This window comes from Patagioenas fasciata, chromosome 12, assembly GCF_037038585.1.
Source record: "Patagioenas fasciata isolate bPatFas1 chromosome 12, bPatFas1.hap1, whole genome shotgun sequence".
NCBI classification, from domain to species: Eukaryota; Metazoa; Chordata; class Aves; order Columbiformes; family Columbidae; genus Patagioenas; species Patagioenas fasciata.
The window spans coordinates 19,401,788-19,428,266 of NC_092531.1; the positions used below are offsets into that span (position 1 = coordinate 19,401,788).

At 42.4% G+C, this 26,479-nt stretch overlaps 1 protein-coding gene across 2 annotated transcripts in view; it reads right to left on the reverse strand.

The window, feature by feature from the left end:
- Positions 1–7,715, reverse strand: part of CHD2 (chromodomain helicase DNA binding protein 2) — a 44,828-nt gene extending 37,113 nt beyond the window's left edge. The window contains exons 1-3 of one of the 2 annotated variants that reach the window (XM_065847065.2): positions 7,610–7,715; positions 3,177–3,384; positions 335–421 (exon numbers count right to left, since the gene is read on the reverse strand). In XM_065847065.2, coding sequence (XP_065703137.1) covers positions 335–421; positions 3,177–3,384; positions 7,610–7,653 — 339 coding nt within the window. In that variant the 5' untranslated portion in view covers positions 7,654–7,715. Of the gene's footprint in view, positions 1–334; positions 422–3,176; positions 3,385–7,609 lie in introns of those variants that run through there. The other variant, XM_071814003.1, reaches the window with a different exon arrangement.
- Between the last annotated feature and the right edge of the window lie 18,764 nt (positions 7,716–26,479).

A 26,479-nucleotide genomic window follows, 5' to 3' on the forward strand; every position in this document is an offset into this window, starting at 1 on the left:
GGTTTTGCTTGTGTGTGCACGTGTGGTTGGTTTGTTTTACACAGTGTCATTCTCTCCAGGATGTTTCTACAGCAGGGCATGACTTGCATTATGCCCCATTCCAGCACTCAGACCAGTGCCCGCAGACCTCAGCCCAAGCAGGGCCCCACCAACTTGAGGTCTCCAGTCAAACGGATCCAACTGCAGGACCGAGACCTTTTCTGAGCTCCAACATCCAGGCACCAAGCTGGAACTTGGTGTTTACAAGGTAATGCAGATAAGACCTGCCTTTGCTCTTTGGGTTTGGTGGTTTTTATATGTTCAGTAATCCCTCATCTTTTTTTTTTTTTCTTACCTCATCTTTTATATTAAATCGCGATGGTTCTTGTCTGCTTCGGTTTGACCTCCTAACCCCATAAACATCAGGATATTCTTCCCACATCTGCAAAATAAACAGACCATCAGAAGGCCTGCTTCACCCCAATTATTTCTGACATCTTAGAGAAGTTTGATGTTGAATGTTTTTACAAAACATAAAACCATTAGGGAATTTGCAATCAGTGGGTGGACACCTTAAAAAAACTGGCTGAAGAGGATTATGAGTAATTTGGGATATTTGGTACCAGTCTAAAGTAGCATGTTTTATCTCAGCACTATCTTTAGAGCAGGCCATCTTTCTGCCAGGGTACAAATTACTCTCCAGGTCGCTCAGGCTGAAGGACAGAGCACTCAGATAGCAGCCTCTGCAAGCTATGGTGCTGAGGATCAGGAGACACCACCTTGTACATGGAATAAATGGACCTACCAACTCAGAAAGGACAATTCACTGCCACTTACAGCTTCCACCACAATTTCTTTCCATAGGAAACACCCCACCAGCTGCCTGAGAAGCTCAGCGATGTCACCAGCAGCAAATTAAAAAGTGAATTTTGTGGCCCAGGCTGGATGGCAAATGGACCAGACCAGGGCACCCTGTCCTTTGGCAAGGCAGGCGGTGGTGCTGCCATTTCTCCTCCTGAATGCACTGATGTGAACAGTTTGGCAGCACAGAACATGAGGATGTGCAGAGTCATCTGCTGGGAATGGATGTGGCCTATTTGCTGTAACTAGATCCTAAATAGTGTAAATACACTGTATAATAGCACACATTTGTGGTGGGATGGACAGGAGGAGAAGGGGGAGACCAGAACTGATGCCCTGAGGGACATGAATGCAGAGCCCTGCTGGTGACACCAAGAGATTCACAGGGCAGACACAAATCACCAACATGTCTTTCAAACACCCACACCAACAATCCTTCTCTACTTCAGCAGAGCTCATTCTCTAACAGTTTTCTAAACCTATTCATTCACCTCTTACTTCTCTCTCCCTCCAGTCCTCAAGTGTCTCTGAAAGCCACTGGCAGGAAAAAAAAAAAATCAAAATATACTGCCAGATGCAGCAGCAACTTGGGATTGAGGGTGTGATGAACACAAGGCTGCAGCTGAGCAATTTTTCTGCTGTTGATAAAGTGGTAATGGAATGACATGGACAGATTGTGAAGGTGTATATCTGTTGAGCATGCAAATACAGAGAGATAAATGCACATGGAAGAAAAACTCAAAATAATTCCCAAACCATATGAAGAACTTGTCTTTTCATCTTTTAAATGGCATAGTTTTTGGATGAGGGATCAACTCCCATGACAAATCTTATTAATGCAAATTGACCTCACCTTCACGGGTGTATCTAGACAGAAATACAAAGTAAACAATAATATCATAACTAATTGCATTAGATAATCAAGGGGAACAGGTATCAACACGCCTAGGTCAGGTCTAGTTAAGGAAAAGACCCATTAACCGAAAAATTAGGGAAGGGAGAGGCTTCCTTATTAGAGAGTGCCCTGACCTTTTCATGTTTCATCCATGCTAATTGTCACCCTCATAGGCTAATTTCAATGTTCATTGTTAGGACATGCTCTTAGAAGCCCACAGAGGAAGAGAAATCTTCCTTCAGTCCCCACCTATCAACAATAAAACAGGAATTTGAATATTGTGTTACCATAACTGCCTTAGGAATGCATCATTCCTTGCCAGTCAGGAGAGTTAGTGACAACCTGAGCCGGCAGCCTAGAGATCTGTGAGATGGAGAAGCCAGTAACAAAACCCTCCACTTCTCCCTTGCAGGTGTGTGGGGAGGGCAAGCTGAAAGCACTGCCTTTCATTCTCAGCCTTTACCTACAGAGCAACTTTCTCCATAAAACTCACTCTCAGGAGCAAGTTGTGCAAAGTGCAAACCACGGCTAAGAAAAACTGGATAGTTACACACCGTAAACAAACAAACTGACCTAACCTGATGTTCCTCCCTCCACGTAAACTCAATTCACCCAGGTCCTGTCTCCAAATGGGTATTTTGGCTCCTCTTTCTCACCTCACACTACACTGTTACTCAGGTACCTCCATCCCCTGTGTAAAGCAGGTGCCCAAGCCACAGCTCCTGCACTGGGGAGGTGCTCACCAACCAGAAGGACACCACGTGCATTAGACACCTGCAATCCCTTCACCTCCTGTGTACCAACAGGTGGAAGGCAAACCTGGCTGTTTGGGGGGGATATTGCTAAGGGGTCGCTGGGAAGCTTCAGAAAAAAACAAACAAACCACGGCAAAGAACCACTATTCTGGACCTAATAAATAATGAATAATAAAAGTTAAATAGCTTTTCCCCTGCTCCTCTTTTTTTTTTCCTTTATTTTTTTTCAAAGAGGAAGACATTGATGGAAACAAACCAAAGCAGCCCAAATGTCAGACAAGCATTTTCCTGATTATACATCACATGGGGAAACTTTACTACTGCTGAGAGGAGATACAGGAGAGAGGAGTGGAAAAGCAGAGGATGAAGTGAGAGTCATGTACTGATGACAAGCATCTGCCCCCAAATGCACCCATCAGCCCCATCGATACCTAGATACCTATGCGGTGCCCAAAGAGTTGTCCTGTCAAACACACACAAGCTCCTGCTCACAAGGATGACACCAGCAGGGCACAAACACACAAACCAAACAGCCAGCGAGCAACTGAGACATCAGAAGCCGGAGGCTGTCTGGTCAATGTGCAAAGTGGCAGGGAAGATGAAGGCAGCTTCATTAAAGCCTGCTGTCTGCCCTTTCATGGTCGGTACAGAGGTAACACGGCTGTGCAGAGCAGTGAGGGCAATACCTTTTTAACATCTGCTATCCTTTCCTTCTTAGAGGCTGGTTTTTCTTTGGTTTCAGGAGGGGTCTGCTGAGATTTTGAACCCGTGGATTCACTTTCGGATTCAGACTGACTTTCAGAGGACTCCGAGCTGCTGTTTGACTCGCTGCCCTGCTCGCTCTCAGACTGGCTCGCAGAGTCAGAGCCAGAGGCTTCTTCGGATGCCGAGTGACTGATGGTAGAGAAAGAAGAGATTATATTTTAACTGTACTGTCACAGCTTTGAAATATGCAGCGAGCAAACCTGCGCCTACAACGCAGGTTTGGAATAGCCTAAATGCAAGTGTGAACCGTGCAGGTCCCAAACAAACACCTTGCACAAGCATATTGAAGCAGCAGCAATTCTGTCCCAGGACAGGCACTGAACACATGGGTGAGAGTGTGGCCTCAAAAATCACTGTCCAGTATCTCCAGCTCATCAGCCAGAACACAAAGAGTGGTGGCACCATGAAGAGAAGCATTATCAATACCAGCAGCACAGGTCCTACTTGCTCAGAGCAAGCAAAAATAAGAAATATTTGGAGCTGGCGTGTCCAGAGACCATTCTGCTATATCAAGATAATCAGTTGCTTCAACATGGCTCTCCATTACATCCTAGGTATGGCCAGTGCTTCAAAAACCTGACATCCAATTTCTGAAAGAGACCAGCATCAAACATTGTATACATAATACTGTATAGTATAGTAAATATCATGTTTCTTGCAAAACAAATAAATTCAGCAAAAAAGCAGCAGAAAGGGGTTTATACAGGCACATGGCTGGGGCAGTTCTTGTTTAAAGGATTACAGCAACGCTGTGCAGACTGCGTTTCCCAAATAGCCAATAACGAGAGAACAGAACATCACATAAGTGTATTTATTTATTTTACATTAAAATGGGTTAATATCTAGAATATTCAATTAAATGTAGGGCTCTCAAGAAAACAATGAGAGGTCAAACTATTTTTGGTAGCCAAAACACTCAAATACCTTTGTTCAATCACTTCAACATCTATTTTTCATTTAAAATCCAATTAAAGAAAACCAAAAACTCATTACAACATATAACATACACATCAGTAAGGCAACAGTACAAATCCCACTGTCACAAACCGAAACGCAGTGTGGCATACTACAAAGTTTTGAACAAGTGAGCAGCTTTTTCCACTCTTGATCCACAGTTAAGTGATTTTGTAATATTTAAGGGCACACTGCAGATATCACAGAAGAAAAGACGAGTGAGGAAAATCTTGCAGAGAGAAACCAGATTTCAATTTTTTCTCCTTTTGTAAAAAACTACTAAAGTAAGATGATACATCAAAGGCTCTGCTCAGATTTCACAATGCAATAAATAAATAATACAAAGACAAAAAGGCAAAAGCACGTGTACAATTACATACAAATCTACAGAAATCAATGCAAGCTATAGAGCTGGGATCACTACAGACTCAGCTACTATTCATAGGTATAACCGCATGCAACCAGGGAAAATTTACACCATGAAGTAAATTTTCTGTTCTCAGATAAAAGCTCTTTTGGTGAAATCTCAGGGGGCTGGGCTCATGCACCAGCAGCGCTGCTGCCGCCTGCCCAGCCCGGGGCTGCCCGGCCCCGGCTGCTCCGCTCCGGCCTGCCCCGCTCCGCCCGCCCGGCCCCGGCTGCTCCGCTCCGGCCTGCCCCGCTCCGCCCGCCCGGCCCCGGCTGCTCCGCTGCGGCCTGTCCCGCTCCGCCTGCCCGGCCCCGGCTGCTCCGCTGCGGCCTGTCCCCATGCGCCTGCCCGGCCCGGCTGCCGTCCCCCGGGGAGCGGGCAGAGGGCGGCAGCCGAGCGCCGCGGGAAGCGGCTCCATTCATCCCGCAGCGCTCGGCCGGCTCCCGGCCGCCATTTTACAGCCATCCCTCCTTCCCCACCATCTTGCGATTCGCGGGCGGTGGCGGTTGCTGCTCTGCGCCTGTTCACCAAGTCCTGACATGGGGGAGCGTAGCAGGCACAGGGAAAAACGACACGGGAGCAAGAGAGACTTTCTAAGGCTGAAGTAACAGAATCGGAGCCTTTTCAGCAAGGAGAGCGGGGCGAGATGTCGCTGGCAGTTGCTGGTTTCATTGTCCCAACTTCATTTTGAAGGAAACAGGTATCGCATCACACCCTCCTCGCAGGGCTGGAAATTCGGGTTGAACTACCACCCTTCCAGGCTGCCCGGTCACTCCTTGTCCTACTCCCAACCACAACCAAAGGCACAGCCATCTCGCTACCCCCTGCTGCCGCCTGGCCATTCCTCTCCCTTTTCTGCAGCTTCCAGCCCCGTTTCTCCAGCCTGGCCCTCCATCGCCGTGCTCTCCAGCTACATCCCGCTGCCAGCCGCCATGTCCCCCGCTCGCCTGCCACCTCCGCAGCTCTTCCCAACTCTTATCGAGCACGGCCATGAATCCACTGACATCTGCTCCCATCGTCCTGCTCAACCACATCACTTTGCGACTGAGTCTACTTAGAGCAAGTGATGAAACTTCTCTCCGCTGGAGAGTTTTCAGGATTTTTTCAAGAAAACCAAGGGAATTTATTAGGAAGCATTGCCACACCACTCGAGGAAACGATGCGCCAGCAGCTCTGGGGACACCCAGTTTCCATGGGCAGGTCTCGGCAGGACGCCGTCCCACAGAGACTCCCACAGGGACGGGGACTCGACCTCCCCAAAAGAATGGGACGTGGAGGCATCCAGACCTCTGCTGTCAAAATGGGAAGTGACAGCAGCAGGCTCTGGTTGAGTCATGTTGGCGTCCCATGTGGCATGGGGACACGCAAGAGAGGAAGACACTTTTCTTCAATCAGATTTATTAGCAATAGCTGGAAGAAATTACAACAACCCAGGCTAGACTGAGGCCAGACAGCTTTGGGAATATTTGTTTAAAGGCAGAACAGTAATTACTGGCCTCTTCCCACTCTGGAACTTTTTGTTTCTCCAGGCCCTAAGCTTTATTTCAAGAACACAGGGGCACAACCCTTCTGCACACATCAATAGCCATAATTCATATGCTTTATCCACAACATCATCTGGACACTATAATTCTGTTTCTCAAGATGTGAACTGTGTTCAGTAATTCTTTTAAAATAAATATATTATTTTAAAATAAACATTTCTTTGTTGTTTTATTAAATAATTATATTTTAATAAACCACTTGTTATCAAGGCAAAAGCATATGTGTTTGTCTTTATTTCTACATTGATAGAATTTAAAAAAGGTAACTGAAGGCTAATTCAATAAAATAATCCTTTCTAACTCTCACTGAGACAATCAGGAAGCATTTCTACCTGCAGCAGCATATAAAGGATTAGCAGTATTATATGTCAAGTCAGACCTTATGCTGTATGTAACTGGATATTTAAGTCTTCTTTTCAGAAGCTATTTTTTGAATACGCCCTGCTTTAATACCCCTAAGTGAACATCTAAACAAGACCTACTTTCAATTAAACTATAAGTGCGGGATAAGCTATAATTAGCTGTCGCAAAAATCACAATTTAACCAGGTCACCCCTCTCCAAATTCAGCAGAGAAACACCCATGAACATCAAGAAACCTCCAGCTGGACCATCGGTAACTCCCCTAAAGTGAGAAATTCCTATAAAAATTGAGATCTGCTAAGACTTGGCCAAATACGTTCTCTTGGTTTCTAAGAAATACTTGAGGCTATGATTCTGTTTTAATTAAGAGCCTGCTTCTGACTTGAGGAGGAAGAAAACCAAATCATGCCTTACCAAGAAGGGTATGTTCCTTCCAAGAAATAAGTAGCTGAACGGCAGCGATAAGACCATTTACAATCAGGCATCTAAGTTTACAAGGCAATTACAGCGTGCCTGAAGCCTCCTGCCTCAGCATTTAATATTTCACATATGACTTCATTTTATAGGGGATCATCTTTGCTAACAGCAACAAATCATTTCCTAAGCTCTTAACAAGTACCAACGGTAGATATATTTCCAGAAGGTGCAAGACAAGATGAAAAATATGACCCGATACACGTTTCTAGAACCAAGAGCTGACAAGGAAATGGCTCTAACTGGGACCATCCTGCCCCAGCCTTCAAAATTTGGTTTTTGGTGGGCAGAACAGGAATTCAGCCAGGGGGATACAGGAGGATTAATGACCCAAGACCCTCCCACAAGCCAAGCTCCTCCTAGCTTTAAGAACTGTCATGAACATTTTGAATCTAAACAAGTTTAAATTCAAACAGCAATGTTCCACTGGGCATCGCAAGCTCAGCAGGGACCCAGCGCCAGCAAAACTACCCCGTACGGACTCAAAAAGGTCCTTGGCACTAAATGCTGGAGCTGGATAATATCAGAAACCAAGTTTGTTGTCCCCCTCCAGCAAACATACACCTAACGGTTATGCATTCATCACAACCGCCCACGTTCCCAGTACTCACCTGGTGGTCACACCAGCACTGAGCAGGTCGCTGGGCTCCTCCATGATCCACTTGAACTTGATAACACACCAAGACTTGTCCAGAGAAACAGCAAACTAGTCCTCTGCCGGCTTAGAGAGTAAGATAAGGACCATGGCTTTGCAGGAACCAGGAACAGTACAAGTACACTACCTTGGGTAGCACAGGCGAGTTGTAGAGGACAAAAGGGGCAAGCAAGACCCCAATTTTGGGGCAGCAGCAAGCCAGGTGTGAGCCAGCTGCTCAGTTTGGCCACCCCTGGGTGCTCAGGATCCCTCTCTGGCAGAGCTGAGCCAACTGTCTGCGAGCAACCCAAACATTCCAATTCCATGGCAACCCTTAAACGGACAGGAGCAGGGTCATGCGCTGGAACCATTGGGCAGCCCACCAGACCCGGTGCCATACGGCACTGCCGATTCACGGCACAGCCGTGAGCAGCCAAAATGTGACTCTTTGAAGGGGCTGGGATGTCTTCTCCAGACCAGGTGTATCCGTTAGATCCAGTTCTACCAGTAAAAGAGGCTTCTCAGCACCCACACCTCTCTAGCAAGGGCTGCCAGCCTCACCCGTCCACCCGCAGCACCAGCCCTAGATTTACTCCCAAGCCCAGATCAGCACAGCCAGTGCAGCCCACCAGTTTAAAACTATTTAAACAGATGTGCCTTCCCATAGCGACCTACACACAAACTGCTGTACACACAAAGAGACGGTGACAAACCGCAGAAGATGCTAACGCACCAACTCAACAGGATACCGTGTTGCTGTTAAACATTTCCTTTGAATATTTGATCTATACATGTTGTACTCCCTATTATTATATATAAACATATATGAAATGTCTACATATATTGCAAATAAAAGCAAGCACCATCAAGTTAATGTTGAGGCATGCACCCAAGTCACACAGTAGCTGTAAAAAAGAACCAAACCACATTAAATTCCACCTCTAGGCTAAACAAGCCAGGAAAAGAAACGCAAGACTGATTCTGGCTATAGACCATCTGATGAAGAGGGGATAAGATTTGATAAAAAGGGTGGGACCACAGAGGACTGAGAACTTCATGGGACCTATCCCTTTGCCTTGGGAAAAAAAACATGAGTAAATGCTATAGTAAGCATAACTAAAGCCATATAGACAGTACATGGAGCTTCCAGGAGAGCCAAGTGACACTCAGATTGTGACACTGAAGATGAATTCATTCCTAGCTTTTTGAGTTCCCTATATTTTATTCTGATAGTCTATTAAGAAGAGTGATTGGTGCTTGCCGGTCTCACAAGGCAAAGATTTTCTGAGCGGTAAGTGTTGAGAAAGGGTCAGTCGGTGACAAAGCTTGTCCCAACTTATTTCCTGCAGGCAAAAGTGGAAATGGGGGGAAGGGAGGGAAGAAAAATATTCCGGTTACTCTACTATCCGCACCCACGCACAGTACATATTTCTAGCAATGATCTCTCTCAAAGCAGGAACTTCAACTAGAATATATTACACATAGCCAGGCTCTTCATGCTGTTTAGAAGCGAGTTCTGAACTCACAATATAATTTGGCTTTCAGTGGGCACAACAAACACTCCCAAGGTTGCAGGGTAACAGATAATCAACACATCCTTCAAAAAAGAAAATAAAAAAGAAAAATATTTCCCCAATCTCATTATTGTGATGGCAGCTTTTCTTAAATAGGCAAGTGAGAGGAGTTAACAGGGAGAATATACACAATTTTCCACATGTGACTGCAAACCTTGCTTGCAGAAGCTGGGTGTTAATTACATTTACACAGCACTAGGCACAACAGGGCCATGGTGAGACTGTAACAAGGGGGGGATTATGCACTCAGCAGGTATCCTATCTAAATAACCATCTGAATTGGGTCATGGAGGTTTCCAGCCTGGCCCAAAGGAGGGGAAGGGGAGAAGGCAAAGGGAAAAATCTTCACACGCATTCTGGCCACTGCTACTTGCCCCAGCACAGGACTCCCAAATGCCAAAGGAATCCTGAGCACACAGTGAGCTAAATAATATCCCTTACTGCAGCTCTCTGTAAAGGCTATCTTGAATGACAAGTCTTTTCCAAAAGAGTTGGTTTTTTTTCTTTCTGCACTACAAAGACACCACATTACGCTTGCATAAGCAAGCAAAACGAGCAGTTCATTCATGATTGGGAGAGCTGGCTCTCTTGCTCTCTGATCTTTGAGCCAGAGGCTGAAAATGCTTGGGATGTTTAGTGGGAAAAGAAAGGAAAAGAAAGAAAAGAAAACCAGCAGAGGGACAAAAGGAGTCAAAACCTGTCTGCTTGATTAAGGAGCACCATTGAGAATCTCCAAAGGCAACATCCTTCCCCTTCCCTGCACAGAAAGGGAAGGACAAGTGAGGTTCTCAGGGCTTTGAGAAGGGCCTGTTCTCTCCTCCCCGGGAGGGCAGGGAGGTTTCGGGGTTTCACATCCACCACCCGTGAGGGGACCCGGGTGGCTCCTACCAGCACCCACTGCCCAGAACCCCCTCGCACCCCACGGTGAAGGAGCCTGGGGGGGTGGCAGGGGTTAACTCGCCCCGTCCCTCTGCCACTCCAGCTTTGTCACAGCAGGGGACAGCCAGGCCACAGCTCAGTGCAACACAAAGGCAGCATCCCACTTTTTGTAAAGGGTGTATAGATGCTTGTGGGGGGGGACGGGGACTGGCATACACACCAGCAATTTTGGTTTAAATCTGTACTGAAAGGGTGGTTGTTTTTTCTCCCTTATCATTTGCAAACTTCCTTGAAGACATAACAGATTAAAGAAATGCAGCAATATGGAAATTATGGATGCAAAATCATTAACAAGAACATGAAAGTACACAAATTCCTTTCTGGTTCCAGCTGACCTGCAGTTGAGAAGAGGGGAGGCTGACCTGGCCTGAGGGCTTTATTCCAAGTGACTGTTGAAAGCTGTTTTTAACCGAGATTTAAGGCTCATCATTAAGCCTCCGTTTTACAGACAGCACATGGCATTCAAAGCTCTCAACTAGTGACAACTCTTGTTAAGAACAGAGGTTCCTCCCCATGAAAGAGATGCAAACTACTCCTATAATTAATACATTAGCAATTCTATTAAGTCATCCATACCTAGCAATAAAACTGGCAAGAAACATAAATAGTTACAACACAATTTTTTCCTAAGGAGCCAGTTGTTCTGGAGTCAGTGGATTCTTGACATTGCAACACGCTTGTTCATACCAGGGTAAAGGCTCATGAGCAATGAAGTGTTCAGCATCTGCCTGGGAAGCAGCCGGGGCTTGGCAAACGCTGCACAGAAGCCCTGCCAAGACGAAAGGCCACGCGAGATTTACCAGCACAACACCAGAAGGGAACCTGAGATCACTGTTTCAAAACTTTTATTGTTTTCACCTTAGAAGTCAAGGCCAGGAAACACAGAGCATTGATTACCTCAGCCCACAAGTAAATATAAAGCCATTTGTATATTGAAAGTTATAATTTAGCAACAGTGCTGCACAAGGAATGACGTATTAAGAGCTGCTGCATATTTGGAAAGACTCGTCCACATTTTGCTTCTGATTATATCCGAAAGACGCTCCCTATTCCCAGAAAATGAGGCATTAAGAGCACAACAGACTTCACTGCAAGTCACTAGATGTGATTTTTTTTCATGTAGTCTTTTTTTTTTGCTTTCATTTCAAGGATACTTTACAGGATATAAAGACAGACTTTACGAGCACACCACCACCTGTTGAAAGAACATCTTCAAAAGCATTTTAGCACACATCTTTTAATAAAAATACACCAGAAAAATTTGTGTTAGACACCATATCAGTAGAACACTACATCCCTTTGCTAGAAGGCTGCTTATATCTAATTAGGGTAATCCAGGCCTTCCCCTCCCCCAGTGCTGTTCTGTTTGTATTTATTTTCCTTGAAGGAGAGAAGAGATAATGCAGAACAGAATCTTTCTCCATCATCGCCATCTTTCTGAGCTGGATTTCCGATGGGGGCAAACTTAACAGCCTAATTCAACATTGCAATTCCTGCTGGAACTGTTGTCTGCAACATGAAAGGAGCTACAGTGGGTATTGACACCTCCAAGTTATATGTCAGGAGATGCAACTTCAGGGTAAGCTGTCAAATCCACCCGAAGTAGGTTTCCTGTAGCTTTTTCGAGTTCAAAAGAAGCAAGGCCATGGTGCCAGAAGCTTCAGTTCCATCCCTACACGCCTGCTCACAGTCCCAGGTACTTAACCACAGCGCTGATCTCACTGCATCTGGCACTGGCACCCTCATCTGCTCCTCAAAACTGGCTGTGATAAACCTGAATAAAGAGACATGCCGGTATAAAAATTCCTCAGAGACAGGCTTAGCAACTCAGTAACCTGCTAATTGCACGAACAGCTTTATAAAACAAGGGCTGAAACACAAAAACAAAGACTGGTTTCTCCCTATGTCAGGTTGGAGAGATTAAAATAAAACATCGCTGCCTTCCTGGCCCTTCCTCTGAGCCCCCTCAAAGGTTTAACACGAAGCTAAGAGCAGAATCATTTGTTTTACTGCAAAATATATTATTGTAGCCCACGTGCGGCCAGCCGCACTGCTCCCAAGACACACACAGGTGTGATCCCGTGTTCTCAGAAGTGACCCTGTGGCACACCATGTTATTTTTCCCCGAGCCGTGGGAGACTTTGACTTCAGCTCATCTAGGAAATGGGGGAAGGTGCAGATAAGGGCAACTGTTGCCCTCAAGTGCAGCAGGTGAAACATCAACCCAAGAGAAAGCGGAACAGGCTCTAATCTGCCATCTCAACCACGCCAGCTTCTCTTGGCTGCACGCACCGAGGAGTTCAGGCAGAGCTGTGCGCACACACGTGCAGCAACACCTCCTGTGCACAGCAGCATCTTGGCAGGGTTACCCACTCACCCAGGTGAGCTCTTTAGTCCGTTTCTATTCAGCAAAACAGTCGTGCGTTTAGAGAACGTGTAAAATTCCATTAATTGGTTTAAGATGTTTAACTAACAAGAACAATCAAGAAGAGATTCAATTTCAGCTAAACGTAGCGGTTTTTTTATAGCACCCTATGTTGTCTCCACTCCTGGCAGCAATCACGAGACAGGAAACAGAGAAGTTGAAAGCCTCAGAATCGTGCATTCGTAATTAGATGAGACATTTCCTTGGAGAGGGTAATGTGAAACAGAAGTAACAAAGCCAAACAAGAACAATTTCCTTTGTGCTGCACACAGATTACATCATTATGCATGTGAATTCCTTACACATTATTCCTTTTGTGTTCCGAACTGATCAAGCGTTTTCCCTTTTCAAAAAAGCCTCTGGACAGTTTCATAAAGGGTTAGTTTAAAAAGGAGCGAAAAAAAATAATCTGTGTTAGAATCCAACAGTGCAAATGAAACTGAAAGACTCGGTACATACAAGATGGCCGCAACGGCTAAAAAATAACCCATCAGCCTGGATGAAAAGCTGGAAACCGTAGTCAGAGGCATTTTAATAAATGTGTTTAACGTTTCCACTCAGGTCAAAGAAAAACAGTAGCAAAACGCATGTTGAAGGCAAGGAGTGTAGTGGTTTAAGAATGCTGAAAGACATAATGCTATTAAAAAAAAAAAAAGAAGCCAGGAATATTACAATATTCTGCAATTCTTTTCAAAGTTAAAAGAAAAAATAAAATTTAAAAAAAAAAAAAAAAAACAACACACCAAAAATAGCCCTGCTCCTTTTCAAGTAACTTGCTTCTCAAAATAGCCTGAACTATTAACAATAATAATGATAAAATAAAAGCCCGCGCCCGCCAGATGTGAGGAAGCGGGGGAAGGCGGCCACGCTGCCCCCCGTCCAGCCCAGTCCGCCCCGCAGAGCGCGGGCCCCCGCGCTGGGAGGCGCTGCCCGGGACCGCCGCTCCGCTCCGCGCATGCGCAGCTCTGCCCCCGCCCGTCCCCGCCCGGCGCAGCCAATGCCCGGCCCCAGCCGCACAAGGTGGCCTTTGAACTCCCCACCAGCAACTTCCTGCTGTTCCCAGCGTACACCCAGTGCAATGCAGTATGCATGTCAGCTCTGCGGCACAAAGGAACAGCCATTTTGTGACTGAACTGGACCCGCACCAAAATGCCAGGCGGGGCGGCTTTCCCTTCGCGTTTTGCGGGGAATCGGGGCTTCCCGAGCGCTGCCGAAACAAGAAAGGGATGTCCCTAGCTTTTATCAGCAGCCAGGGAGGGCAGATTGTGTTTAACACCTTCGTTTCCCTGCTCCCCTCCCCGCAAATCCTGTCATATGTAACTACATCTTCATAAAATGGCTGCCACGTAAAACGAGGGTGTTCTGCTCCGCCAAGGCTGCGGCGCACGCTGCAGAGCACTCAGCCTGTGCGAGGCGGCCACCGAGCAACAACGCCATTTCAGACCCCACACTGCCAGCTCTGAGCTCCAACCCACTGAAACCCCCTTCTCTTCCTCCCCACAAAAATAATGCTTTAGTACTAGAGAAACCAAGAACTGGATACAGATGCAAGGGTTTGTCCAGCTCTGCAGCTTCTGTAGCAAGAAACCATTTCCACACCAGGCTACTAAGAGAGGTGCAAAACCAACAGCTGCAGGCCAGGGAAACGAGAGGAACAATGTATCCACCATGTGTTACTTGCCATCCCCTACAAAACTCACTGGGGGACCCCAGGGGGACCCCAGCCTGCCTCTTGCCACTGAAGTCCACATTTGGGTTGCACCATGGATGTGACCCTCTCACACCACCTGCTTTTCAGAAACACGGCAAAGAGGATGCTAGAAAACACACCAGGGTTTGGGGCTGTTATTTAATCCAAGTCCCAGATAGGCAGGTGGTGGGTATTAGTAACTGCAGCATCCCCAACTTTTATCCCAGGTGGAGAAAGTCACAGGAAATCAATCAGCTCCAAGTGTGGAAGAATTTACCATCAATATACAAAGGACAGGTGCTGCTGCTCAATCTACAGAAAGGCACCAGGTACACCCCCTTAGCTTAAAGACTGTAAAGAGTTAACACCATTTCCCTCCTTAAGAATAATCGTTTTGGAACAATTCTCAAGTATTTTTGTTTATTCAGCATACACCTTTGCATTCCTTAGGCCTGGAAAGGTAGGAGTCCATTCCAAACAAGTTTCCCAGACAGGACACTAAGGAGCTGTATATGAATTGTATTTTACTTTAACACCTTTATTCTTGCACTTTTGCTTCTCCAGCCCAGGTAAGTGGCACCGGCCACATCCACCTTTTCCACCTGTCTCCATGTTTATGTGATAGGACTTCACGTGTTTCCAGGGATGCCGAGCTGGTCCCACACCTGGGGAGGAGAAAGCTGCACAGCAGCACGTGAAGTGCAGACATCAGCACCTTTCTGGGCTACAGGAAAGCAAAGTGGTGGCTTTACTTCCTAGAAATCATTTCCCCTACAACTTCAAGTCAACCTCAGGAAGTAAAGCCCATTTTACGACATTCAGCTGACTCACAGCTCAGAAATAAGCTCGACAGGGCTCACTTACAAATATCCTGCGCTCGATTGTTCTCACACTTGAGGTGAGTGGATGTTACCCACAGTAAGTTTATTTTGAGGAAAAAAACAAAACAAAACTGTGAAGGGGGAGAAAGGACAACCTCACACAACAGGTGTTACATGTAAATTGATCAATTACGGTAAATAACCTTTCAATGGAAAGACCAAAAGCACACATGAGACACTATGCAAATGTAATACCCCTGAGGACAAAAACCCCAAAGGCCTTTCTGTGAAACTACTGCTGGTTGTCTCCAATTTCATCTCCTATTTAGCATAATATTTATAACATCGATAAAATACCTTAATTTAGATTTCCTGAACAAATTATACCTATTATTGCTCTTGTTGATAATATGTACTTTTAAAATAGCACAAGGACCTGAGCTGAATAGTAATTTTTTAATTTGATTTCTAAAGCAATATTTTGTGTGCAGCATTTACAGTAATATAGAGATAGCATGGTTTGAAAATCTGATGTGTTTTTAAACTGCATTATTATAAAAGCCCTGTATAGGTGCTATATTTAATGCCTCAACAGTCCCTGAGGCTAATTTAGTTAATAATAATTTCAAATTAAACAAACTTACCCATATCCATTTTAGGATTTAAAATTTGACTGTAATTTTAATACATCCAGAATACCATCCCAGTTTATGCTAGAAGGTTACAGTAATTTAATTATATATATTCCCACAGTATTTCAAGTTCATGTGTTTAAGGAAGGTTAAATATTTGGCATCAAGAATACTATTCCAACACCTGCAAACATCACATAGAGCACATGTGATACAACAGACAGTTCGGAATTCTTTTTTATTCATATTGGTTAAAAATTACTGAAAACAACACCAGAGAAAAATAAACAGGCCACGATTCAATTAAAATTAACAAAACGCAAAAATCAAGTGTACGTACAAACCAGAAAACAAAAATGCATATAGTTCAAATTTCCAATTTTTGAAAAAGCCGACCCTTTAAATACAAAATGAGCAATTCAGTAATTATACTTCTGCATTCCTAGCAAACAAACATTTCCAATATTTCATACTTTTCCCAGATCAAGGTTAAGCTTCTAAAAATCTGTAAAGAATCTCAACACTTGACAAAAGTAAATAAAAAACACTCTGAGCAAAAATACATTAGACAAACAAGCAAAGCATTTGGAGCATCTTGTTAACAGACCCAGTGTGTATTTTGTGATACGAAATGCTATCACCAGCAAGAGAAAGTCTGGTTAAATTGTATAAAAATATTCTAAAATACCTAAACAGTATAAAAGTTCTACAAGCTCAAATAAAATTTGAAGTAAGGGGTATCAGACAAACAGACACTTTCCAGTTTATATTTTAAAATGAGCTTTTTTTCATTCATGTAACTTTTTCTTGTGTCTATTTACTATAATTTACTACTACACCAGGCTTCTGTATGGCCCTCAGTTAAAGTTTAGACTTCTGAGATTCTTCAAAGAAAAATTTGCCTTGTATGTAAAATGGTGCAATGCAGCAATGGCTAAACCGACAAGGTCATTTTTCACAGCACAAAAAACCTAAAAACTGAAATTCAAAAGCTGGAAAAACATAATACAGAGGAAAGGGCTCCCCTGAATAAAGGTACAGTACCTTTTGCCTATGACATGGGCCCTAAAGTCACAACACAACTTTCAGAAATTGCTACCAAAAAAAAAATTAGGGTGTGGCATGCTAACAATCTCAAGGTCATTCCTTAAAAAGGAAGCAAAATCAGTAAAATGTTTTGTATTAAGCACCGACAGTAACCCAAGGCTGTCAAAGTAAACAGGGTATTCACAGGTTTTACCAAAAAAAAAAAAAGTAAGTTGATAGATCATACCTCGATGCATTGCTGTGGACTGAACCCTCCTCTCCTTGGCTTTTGTCCTTATTTCTCATCATCTTTTTATTCTTAAATATTAAGAGGGGATCAGGGGGTGTCTGTTTGCTTTGAAGTCCTGTGCCCAGGTATTTACTGTCAAAAGTTGAAAGAAAGGTAAGGTCCCAGTTCATTTCACGGGCTTTCATTATCAGGAACAAAGTCCTGACGCTGCAATGATATTGTTATAACAATATACAACACTGATCAACACGGCAAAACGAAGATTTAAAACAAATAATCATTTTAGAAGAAAAATCCGAGAATAAACACAGTAGAGGAGCATCCTGCAAACTTTCCCAAAGTAACACTGAATGCAAATAATCTCTGTATCTTATTGCGTCATCTCAATACGGCTCAAATCGGTCAAAAATCAAAGGACTAAAAACGGCAGAAATCTAAAAATTATTATTATTAATTGCTCACCTACCTGATCCATGCACCGCCGCCAGGACCAAGTCGATATTAGTTTCGGGTAGTGGAAAAACATTAGATCCAAAATATTTAGCGTTATAACAATAAAATACAAATTTCAGAGAATGAAAAAAAAATATATATTCTAATCCCAAAAATATGTTGTCGATAAAGCAGAAGAAGCGATAATTAGTACCAAAAATGTCCGGGGGAAAAAGCTCATTAGGAGAGCGCACAAAAATGGAGGTACGCCATGGCTTCTAAGCTGGAAAAACAACGACCTGGGCTCTCTCCACGGCTTCTTCTTTCCAGCAAGGCACGAAAAGGGAGCCCTCAAAAGCTGCTGTTCTGCCCGAAAAAGGTCTGCTCGGCCCCCGATCGGTGCCTAGGAGAGGCAAGGGGCTGTGGGGGCCCCCTGAGGCTGCCCAAAAGTTAGGGAAAGTTGCGTAAAGTGTTGGGGAAGGCAGGGAGCTGAGCGCGCTCTCTCTAAGGCACAGCCGCCATCTAGAGCTCCTTCCCAGCTCTGAGCTCTGCCTTTGATTGACACTCTCTACATTTACCCCACAACTCAGGTGATGTACCATAGACCCACCCCTTCATTTCTACCAAAAAAAGAGATAGCCTCCACCTAAAGGGTGCCTGCTACCCCCCACAGCCCTGGCTTCTTCCAACTACCCCAGCTGAAGGGGCACCTTAACCCCATGTGGCTCAGACACCCTTTTGAAACCAGAAAGAAATGGAATTTGTGCCTTTTGTTTTAAAGATTTGTTAAATATTTCAGTGCCTGGGCTAAAATTACTTCCTCCCTGGACAGGAAGTGGTGCTGTTAAAGCCATTTTGAAAGAATGGAAGTGGAGCTGACAGCCATGCAGCCACCACCAACCCACCTTGGGGCTCACCCCACCCAAGGGGTAGCTTTTTTGGGGGTTGGTGGCAGTATCCCCAGACAATAGCTCCTCCATTTGTCACCCAACAGGGGCACTTAAAGCTTGGGAGAAGAGCGTCAGGCACTCTAAGGAGAGCCCTGTGTTGCTGATCAGCCCCAACAGCTCGACAGCGCCTCCCTACTGGTCTTCCCCAAAACCAAAAATCCAAAAGCTGCACCATTTTCATCAGTTATGCAAAGGCACTACCATAAAATGAGTCTGACACCACTAAAAGGGTTATTTTGAATTCCCATTCTTAACCCATTCATGTTTGTTAACAGATTTTTAACACAACAAATTAATTTTAAAGCTGCACAACAGCCAAGCTGTAGAACTGGAAATCAAGCGACATCTCAAATACAACATCCTAGTACCGAGAAGACAGACCATGGAGGAGATCCAAGCATCCCCCAACCTCTTGTATTCCAACTACCAGTTGTCCTCGCAACAAGCAACAACCCCCTAAAGTGCAAGGACATCTTGCACATTCATAAGCATCACAACATGACAGTAGAATCAGACCCTGGGGGACTGCAGGGGGGAAGGAGGTAATGGGTGGGGACATCCATGGCACAGCATCCCAACAGCCTGGGAACAGCAGCTTCTACCAGCAGAACCAAGCTAGTCCTCATCAACTGCTCCACACACTTGCTACTCACATCCTCCAACAAATTTCCACACCAAGAAGCTGGAGTAGATGCACTCTGTGGCCACTGTCTATTTTAGAGAATTCAACTTTACCAATTGTTTACAGAAGATCTCTTACACCTCAACTATAAGAAAACACAATGCAAGATCATTCCAAGCAATTTGGGGCAACACCAAGGAAATCCACCCATCTCAATGGAGATCCCTTTAGGTTGGTCCCAGGATCCAACTCCACCATACAACACATGGCAAAACCAAACTTGAGCAAACAAGCGCGCATCATCAAAATAGCTGGATTAAACAGGTACCAACAATTCATCATGGTAAAAATGGATATTTACAAAGAAGTCCGAGCAAGCCAAATAAACACACAAGAGGGTCTTGTTTGTTTTTTGTTGGTTTTAAACCAAAATACCCAGATTGTCTCAGCATCAGGTTTGTCATCCTGGCCCTCCAGCATGAAACAAAGAAAACTATGATTTTCATGTGAAACATAGACAGGAGGGTGGCTACAGTTTAACTATCTGATCCACAAAGAACTTGAATGGAAATTGGTTTTCAAACATTAGAACCATTTTAAAATTCATTTGTAAAGGTTAATATAACATCTGTAGCAATATCAAAAATAACTCCATTTTTTCTCATCAAATACATGGTACAGTATCATGCAGCCAAGTCTACATTAAACAGTGGTGAAATAGATTGAACACATGTACAGAACAATTTTATGGCAGAATAGAGTGTTTAGGAAGTGTGTTGTCCAGGAAATCTGTTGAGAAGTTCCTGTACCCACATACAACTGAAGAAGCATATCTAAAAAAGTTACACAAAACATTCAACCACTCCTTTATTGTCATATTTGCTCAGCCTTCAACTGATATCAATTTCATCTTAAAATAACTTCAGAAAGTTCAGCAGAAGTACCCTGACAATAGGCCAAGTACTGAAAAACCCCTAATATTAAGCACCTGCATGAACAAACCAGCAAATAAAAATTCATTTGAAATCATGGTAAAGTGAAAATAATTTGAAAATGAAAACCACATTTAAAATCGAACACAGCACAAAATTTTACCTTGCCTTTAGTGCTTAGCAGCTAAAGTACTTCTCACTTTAACAGTAACCAAAAATGTAACCCACTTACATATCAACACAATAGAAAAAATATTCAGCCAGAAAGGACAAAGACAAAGTGTGGAAGAAACCAAAACCGTTTATTAAGTCACTTAAAAAAACATTACATTTTCTCCAAAGGGGTAGCAACAGATCTCTTACCAAATGAATCTGCCTGTTAAGCATACACAACCCCAGAGCAAAATTTTGCCACCCAGTCCTCAAACGGATCCCTCATTGGAGAGACACTGATACAATCCCCTGATAAATTCAAGTGCAAAGTCCATTTTGATAGGATGATCACAACCCAGATCTTCTCTGGTTTAGTAACACGAGAGTCCACGTTTTAACATCCTTGTCTTGGACAGACATATCACAGCACTCATGCATTAGTCCATTTCCTCAACCTCTCAATCAACAGTGGAACTGCCATCCTGGTGTCTCATTCGTAGACTCCATTTGACACTCTTCATCTCATTGGACTCTTTATGGAAAATTAAAAGAAAAATGCTGTTGGAATACAGATCATATCTTTAAACTAAGACAATAAACTACTGTACCTTGAAGATAGTTTAAACATGTAACTGATGTTTCATTCTGTATTACACATTCCAGAACATCTACTGTTACCATGAACAAACCAGGTCAAATCATCAGTCAAAAGTCAAAAATATAAACGTTAACAAAACCTATAAAGAAGTAGAGGAGAAATTATTAGAGGTTCAGGAACCTTTTCAGGCTCCATAAATTCCATTCGAAATTTCTCCATAGTGTTAAAACAGTAGAGAAACCAATAGTGAGAAATCTGACAAATTTGCTCTGGCAACCATCTTTATTGGACTGACCCATCTACTAGAGCTGACATTGCTTAGTGGAAAACCAAGTTTATTATAATAAAGCTACATTTTTTTAACTACTGTCTATGCTCCTTTCTTCAAAGGCACAGATGCATCAAAACCAATGTAACAGGCATGAAAACTGGTTTCCTATATTCAGATGGTGACTGGAGACAAGACATTGCACCATCTTAACCTAGTTTTCCAGCTCATGAAAGACATACAGTGCAACAGCAAACACAGAAACAGAGTGACTGGTTTAGTTAGTGGTGGAAAGGACATGTGAGAAATCAGATGAAATGGTAACAAGTCACACTGGTTGCCTTTAGCAAGGCAACCATACTGCTCCTGATCCATATTCCAACTTGACTCTTCATGTAACAGCAACCAAGCCCACAGGTGAGTGACAAACCAAACTTCTCAAATGACTTCCACATGGATAGATAAAAAGTGAATGTCCCCATCTTTATATTTTCTTCCAAGAAAAATAAGCTCATATATTAAAAAAAAAAACCCACAACAAAACAAACTTCTTCTCCTAACATGCAAAAATGGAACACAGGAAGTTAGTAAGTGTTAAGAACGTCATTTTAAACCCAAGCTAACTGCAGAAGAGATTGACATACAAAAAACAGTTTTAAAATGCCTTTATGGTTTTGAGTATCTACACTCACATCAATTTATTCTGCATGTGTATAGCTCTAACCTCATTTTAGTCTAAAAGCCAACTCCACCACTGTTGTTCCCCAATAGCCCTGGGCAGATTCTCACTTGTGAAGCAGGAATTACCCACAGTACAGCAAAAATCAGTGGAGCCATCTAGTGGTCTCTGCCTCAACATCCCAGGTTCCCCATCCTCATTTCAAAACAACCACTTAGAGCAAAGCAAACAGCGATGGCACCAGCGCAACAAACATCAGTCTGACTTTGACAACTGCCTATATGTCCTGTTCTACATTTCTCTATAGACTTCCTTGTTTTAAATACAATGGCAGGTAAGTACAGCACATACAAGTGGAATGCAGGATCTGGAAATTCACTTTGCTTTGCATTGTGCGACATGTGTAGCTGTAGTAGTATTTAATTATGGGATCTTCACATTTTCAGAACCAGAAACTGAAGTTTGCAGAAATTCTTTTTTTCAAGCATTTAACTCCTCAGTTAAGACAGGAATTGAATATTTTGCAAGATGTTCTTCCCCACACTCAGCTGAAGAAAGTTTGGGGATTTTATTTGTGGGTTTGCTGGTTTGGGTCTTTTTTCCCTCACCAGTTTTTATTGGTATATTATCCTAACCTCAAATCCATTTGGGCATTTGAAGAAAAATTAAAACTTCTTTTATTTTTTAATGCTAATTCCTTGACTGAGGTACCAAAATATGAAAAGTAAACCACCACAAAGTTTTCCATTATTGTCACTATCAAATATACAGAAGTACTAACATGAGTGCAGTGGAAACCCTATAAAGAAGACCCTTAAAATATTTTTTTATAGTTATCGTAAGAAACTTTAGTAAATTTAATTACTGGCATCAGCTTTATCCATCTTTCAAAGACATAGTTTAGTTACATATTAGTCAACCTTGAAAGGCCCCTTTCAGTTGGGTTAGCTTTCCGCCTTGGACACTAATGAGATCTGCCAAAAGCAATTTAAGGGCAAGTTTCCCTATTAGGTTCACCTACATTTGGTTGTACCAAAAACTTTGCAAGTAACCCCACCACATTCATTTTAAACTCTTCTCTTGACCTTGTAAATTAATTAACAGTAAACAGAACTGATGATACATTGTAATTAAGAACGTGCTACCAACAGCCCTTGTTCTAAAAGTTATTCATACATCAAAAATATGCCACTAGTAATGGCCAAAATATTAATAGCAATCTGTACTATTTTTCATGTGAAATCTACATTTGCTTTAAAAGACTTCACAGCATTTGTTTACTTATGAATTAAGGTACTTTTTGCTAAGAAGCTTCAATAATGTTGCAAAAATATACTCCTTCTCCACCAAGACATATGCAGTGATCCTACACTTAAGGTAGCTATTGAATAGCCCACATTTTTTTACTAGATAGCAAGAGTACTTAATTCCTTCTATACCACCAGTTAGGCATCATCCTGTTTTGCAAACATTATTATCCACTTTTTACTGTAATTGTTTCCAAACACAGTGTTCTGGTCATGATTAACGAGGTACCTGAGTAATCATGTAGTACTTTCAAAGTTGCCTTCAAAGCTCTTGCAATACATTGACACTATCAACAGAGGCAAACTATTCCCAACCTTGCCCCAAGGCTTAAGGCAACAGTTTTGAAACATGAGTTAAAGTTTTTCTCTTCAGGTTTTTTTTTTGTAATTCCTTACTTGTTGCACTATTAGTAGATCACAGCAATAAAAGACATCCCTTATGGCCAAAACCATGGCCCCAGTGATTTCATGTCTACTGAAACCTTGCAGTTTTTCAGTATGAGACTGTGAGACAACAAGACATTTACAAAGTTTTCCAGAGTGAAATCTCTCACACTCCAAGGTTTAAACTTAAAAAGAAAGGTGACATAACTGCAAGGCTAGGGAATTTTCAGCTCCCTCTGTTGGAGGGAAGCATGGACAGAATGAAGTTCTGAGCAAAGCAAATCTGAAGTTCTACACTTCAAAGTTCATTAAAGCAAGATTTTATTCTCAAAGACATGCTTCTGGTAACTTTTACACTAGAGGAAAAAGCACACATGGCCTTCACTGAAATCTAAAGTCTATAATGATGTTTTATCCAATTTTTAGAAGTATCTAAGTTCTCTGGACAGTCCTAATTACACTTTCACTGCTATTAAAGATGTGCAGTAAGCACAGCAGCATAAGCATAAGTCATGTATTATCAGGTATTTTTATCTAAGAAATGCTGTTTAGCAGGTTTCTCATAGATTAATTTCAGGTAAGATCTGACTTTATTCACAGATGCACTCTGTTGTGGGTATTACTTTTAAATAATAAATTTATTGCATTAAAGCAAAGTATGCCAACTTCAATAAAGTTCCTGGTGTTTTCAAGCATTTCCTCCCTTCTATTAAAAATAAATAAATAAAAATCAGTGCTTCAACTAAACATTAACTATGTTAACCAGAGAGGGTAACATTAGATCCTTCAAGATCCACACATTTGGATGTTTTTAAAAACATATTTCGAGGCAACTTCCTTCGATGGCAACTCTTTTTCAGTCAAAGAGTTCCATATTCATCCCTTCCTTTAGTATGTAACCGAAAAGCCAAATTCCTGCTCAAGAAACCAGATCCAACAACGGCTAACTTAAAAACCCAGGAGAGAAAACAGAAAAAACACAAAGATGTAGAAACAGATAAAAATTAATTAAAAAATGGAACGTGCGTCACATGTTTAGAGATTATAGCAAGTGACTGGGGAAAAAAAGGTAACAGTGGACAGCATAGGAAGTTCTGAGGAATAGCTGGAAGGAATACCAGCAATAGGCTGGTTTACACATCTGTAATGTGAAAAGTAATTTAAGACTTCTGAAAGAACAAAGTAGTAAGATTTACAGAACACAGCAGTAGAAGCGATAAAGCACTAATCAAAGATCATCAAAACTGAGCACATGAACACACAATAAGAACTAAATTCCTCAAAGTTCACAAATTCTACTCTTTTGCTTCAGGACTGAAAAATTGGTTCAAAATGAAACATACCAAAAGGGAGAACAAGGCTACAATAACACAGCCTGGTGAGGTTTGCACCTTACCCTCACACACTCCTTTTTACTTTCAAAACACACCTACATTGGTCTCTACATCGTGAGTAGATCAGAAGCAAGCATGGGAACTTTGGAGTACAAACTGGGAGTAATTGCTTTTCTACCACCTGAAGGCAGCACAGATGGCAGTTTGTACAAGGTGAGCGCAGTTGCAAGTGTCTGCAAACACACAACACCGCTGGACAGGTAAAAATCAGTAATCATTATCTATCCACTAATGGAAAGCAATATTTACATCTTGGAACAGCATGTTCTCAAGCTGCCTGCAGGCTAAGGCAGGCATTACTCAATCCAGTAGCATGTCATATTGAAAGAACTGTCTCCAAGAAACTGTCTCTTAAAGCATCTATTCCAAAGTATAGACCTACAGGAATAGAGCTTCCCACTAAACAAAAGTTAATCGTGTACATAAAATGCAATGGATCCCTAATCAAAAACGAAGAAGTAAGGAATCTGAATGTTAAGCAGACAGGAAATCCGAAGGACTTTGGACTTTCCAGAGACAACTCCCAAGAGAGTCATGGAATATGCTAGAGACAAAAGGTCATCAAAACCAAATTATTTTAGTAAAGGCAACTGGATAAAATTTTGTCCTCATATTCATGCAGCACAGAACCAAATGAATTTTTCTACTCAAGTCTGCCAGTTTTGCATTTTGACTATATGAGGAATGGTTCCCAAATGAAGTCTACCAGCTAGCCGTTTAATACAGGAAACTGTATCACCATTACATGCCATTGCCTGCAGAGCTGAAGCTTTGTGAATGAAGAACAGAAACAGAACAATCATAGAACAGAAGACAGTTACTATCTGCTCAAAGACCCTCACTGATCCTGACAGAAGCACAAAAGGACAACATGAATTGGTTGTAAGACAAGTTCTTCCTGCCATGATACTGTCCACACTATTTGTTATCCAAATTGTGTGTAGTAATTATCTGTAGAGACAGACATTTGTGCACCAAGCCCTTTTGAACAAGCAAGTCTATGATTTAATAGTTCTCAACGAGATATGGACTCAAATCACAGAAGCAGAAGACCAAAGAACTACAATTAGATACAAAAGCTGTTCTCCAGCAAGACAGGTTGACAGTACTATCCAAGTACAGCTTCATTTCCCAAGAGCTCAGCAAGAATATTCCTGTGTCCTTCTAACTGACTCTTCTAGAAACACACATGCACGCACAGACACACCTGAAAGAACCTCAGGATGTACTCAGCCAAAAACTTCACCAAATTAAACATTATAGCTATGTGTGCTAGTATTTTTGTTTGTTTTAAAGCTAAAAAGTAAATGTTATTAGGAATAGCAACTTACCAGTGCTTCAACCAAGAGAAGTTATTTTGCTTACAGTAAGCAAATCAATTCAACACATCTGTAGGGAAAATTATATATTAAACACTTGTATTAAAAGAAAATTGAAAAATAAAGACTAGAGTACTAGCCTAAGACTATTAAAAAACCTCTATCCTCAAATGAAAACAAAAAAAAATTCCCAGTAAAACACAGCATACAGTACAAAGCACTATACAAAAAATGTGAAGTATCTCTATGTAACCTGTTATCCAAGAACCTATGCAAACCACTCAAATTCAGATCCATTCCTGTACACAAATCCCTTGAGAAACAACGCAAAAAAACCCCCACAACTTTCTTGAAATTGCTGAAAAAGATCAGATATCAAAAGGAAGTACGCTGAAACCAACTGATCTGCCCTTCACATAAAAACAATTAAAATACATTTTACTAAGAGGTGG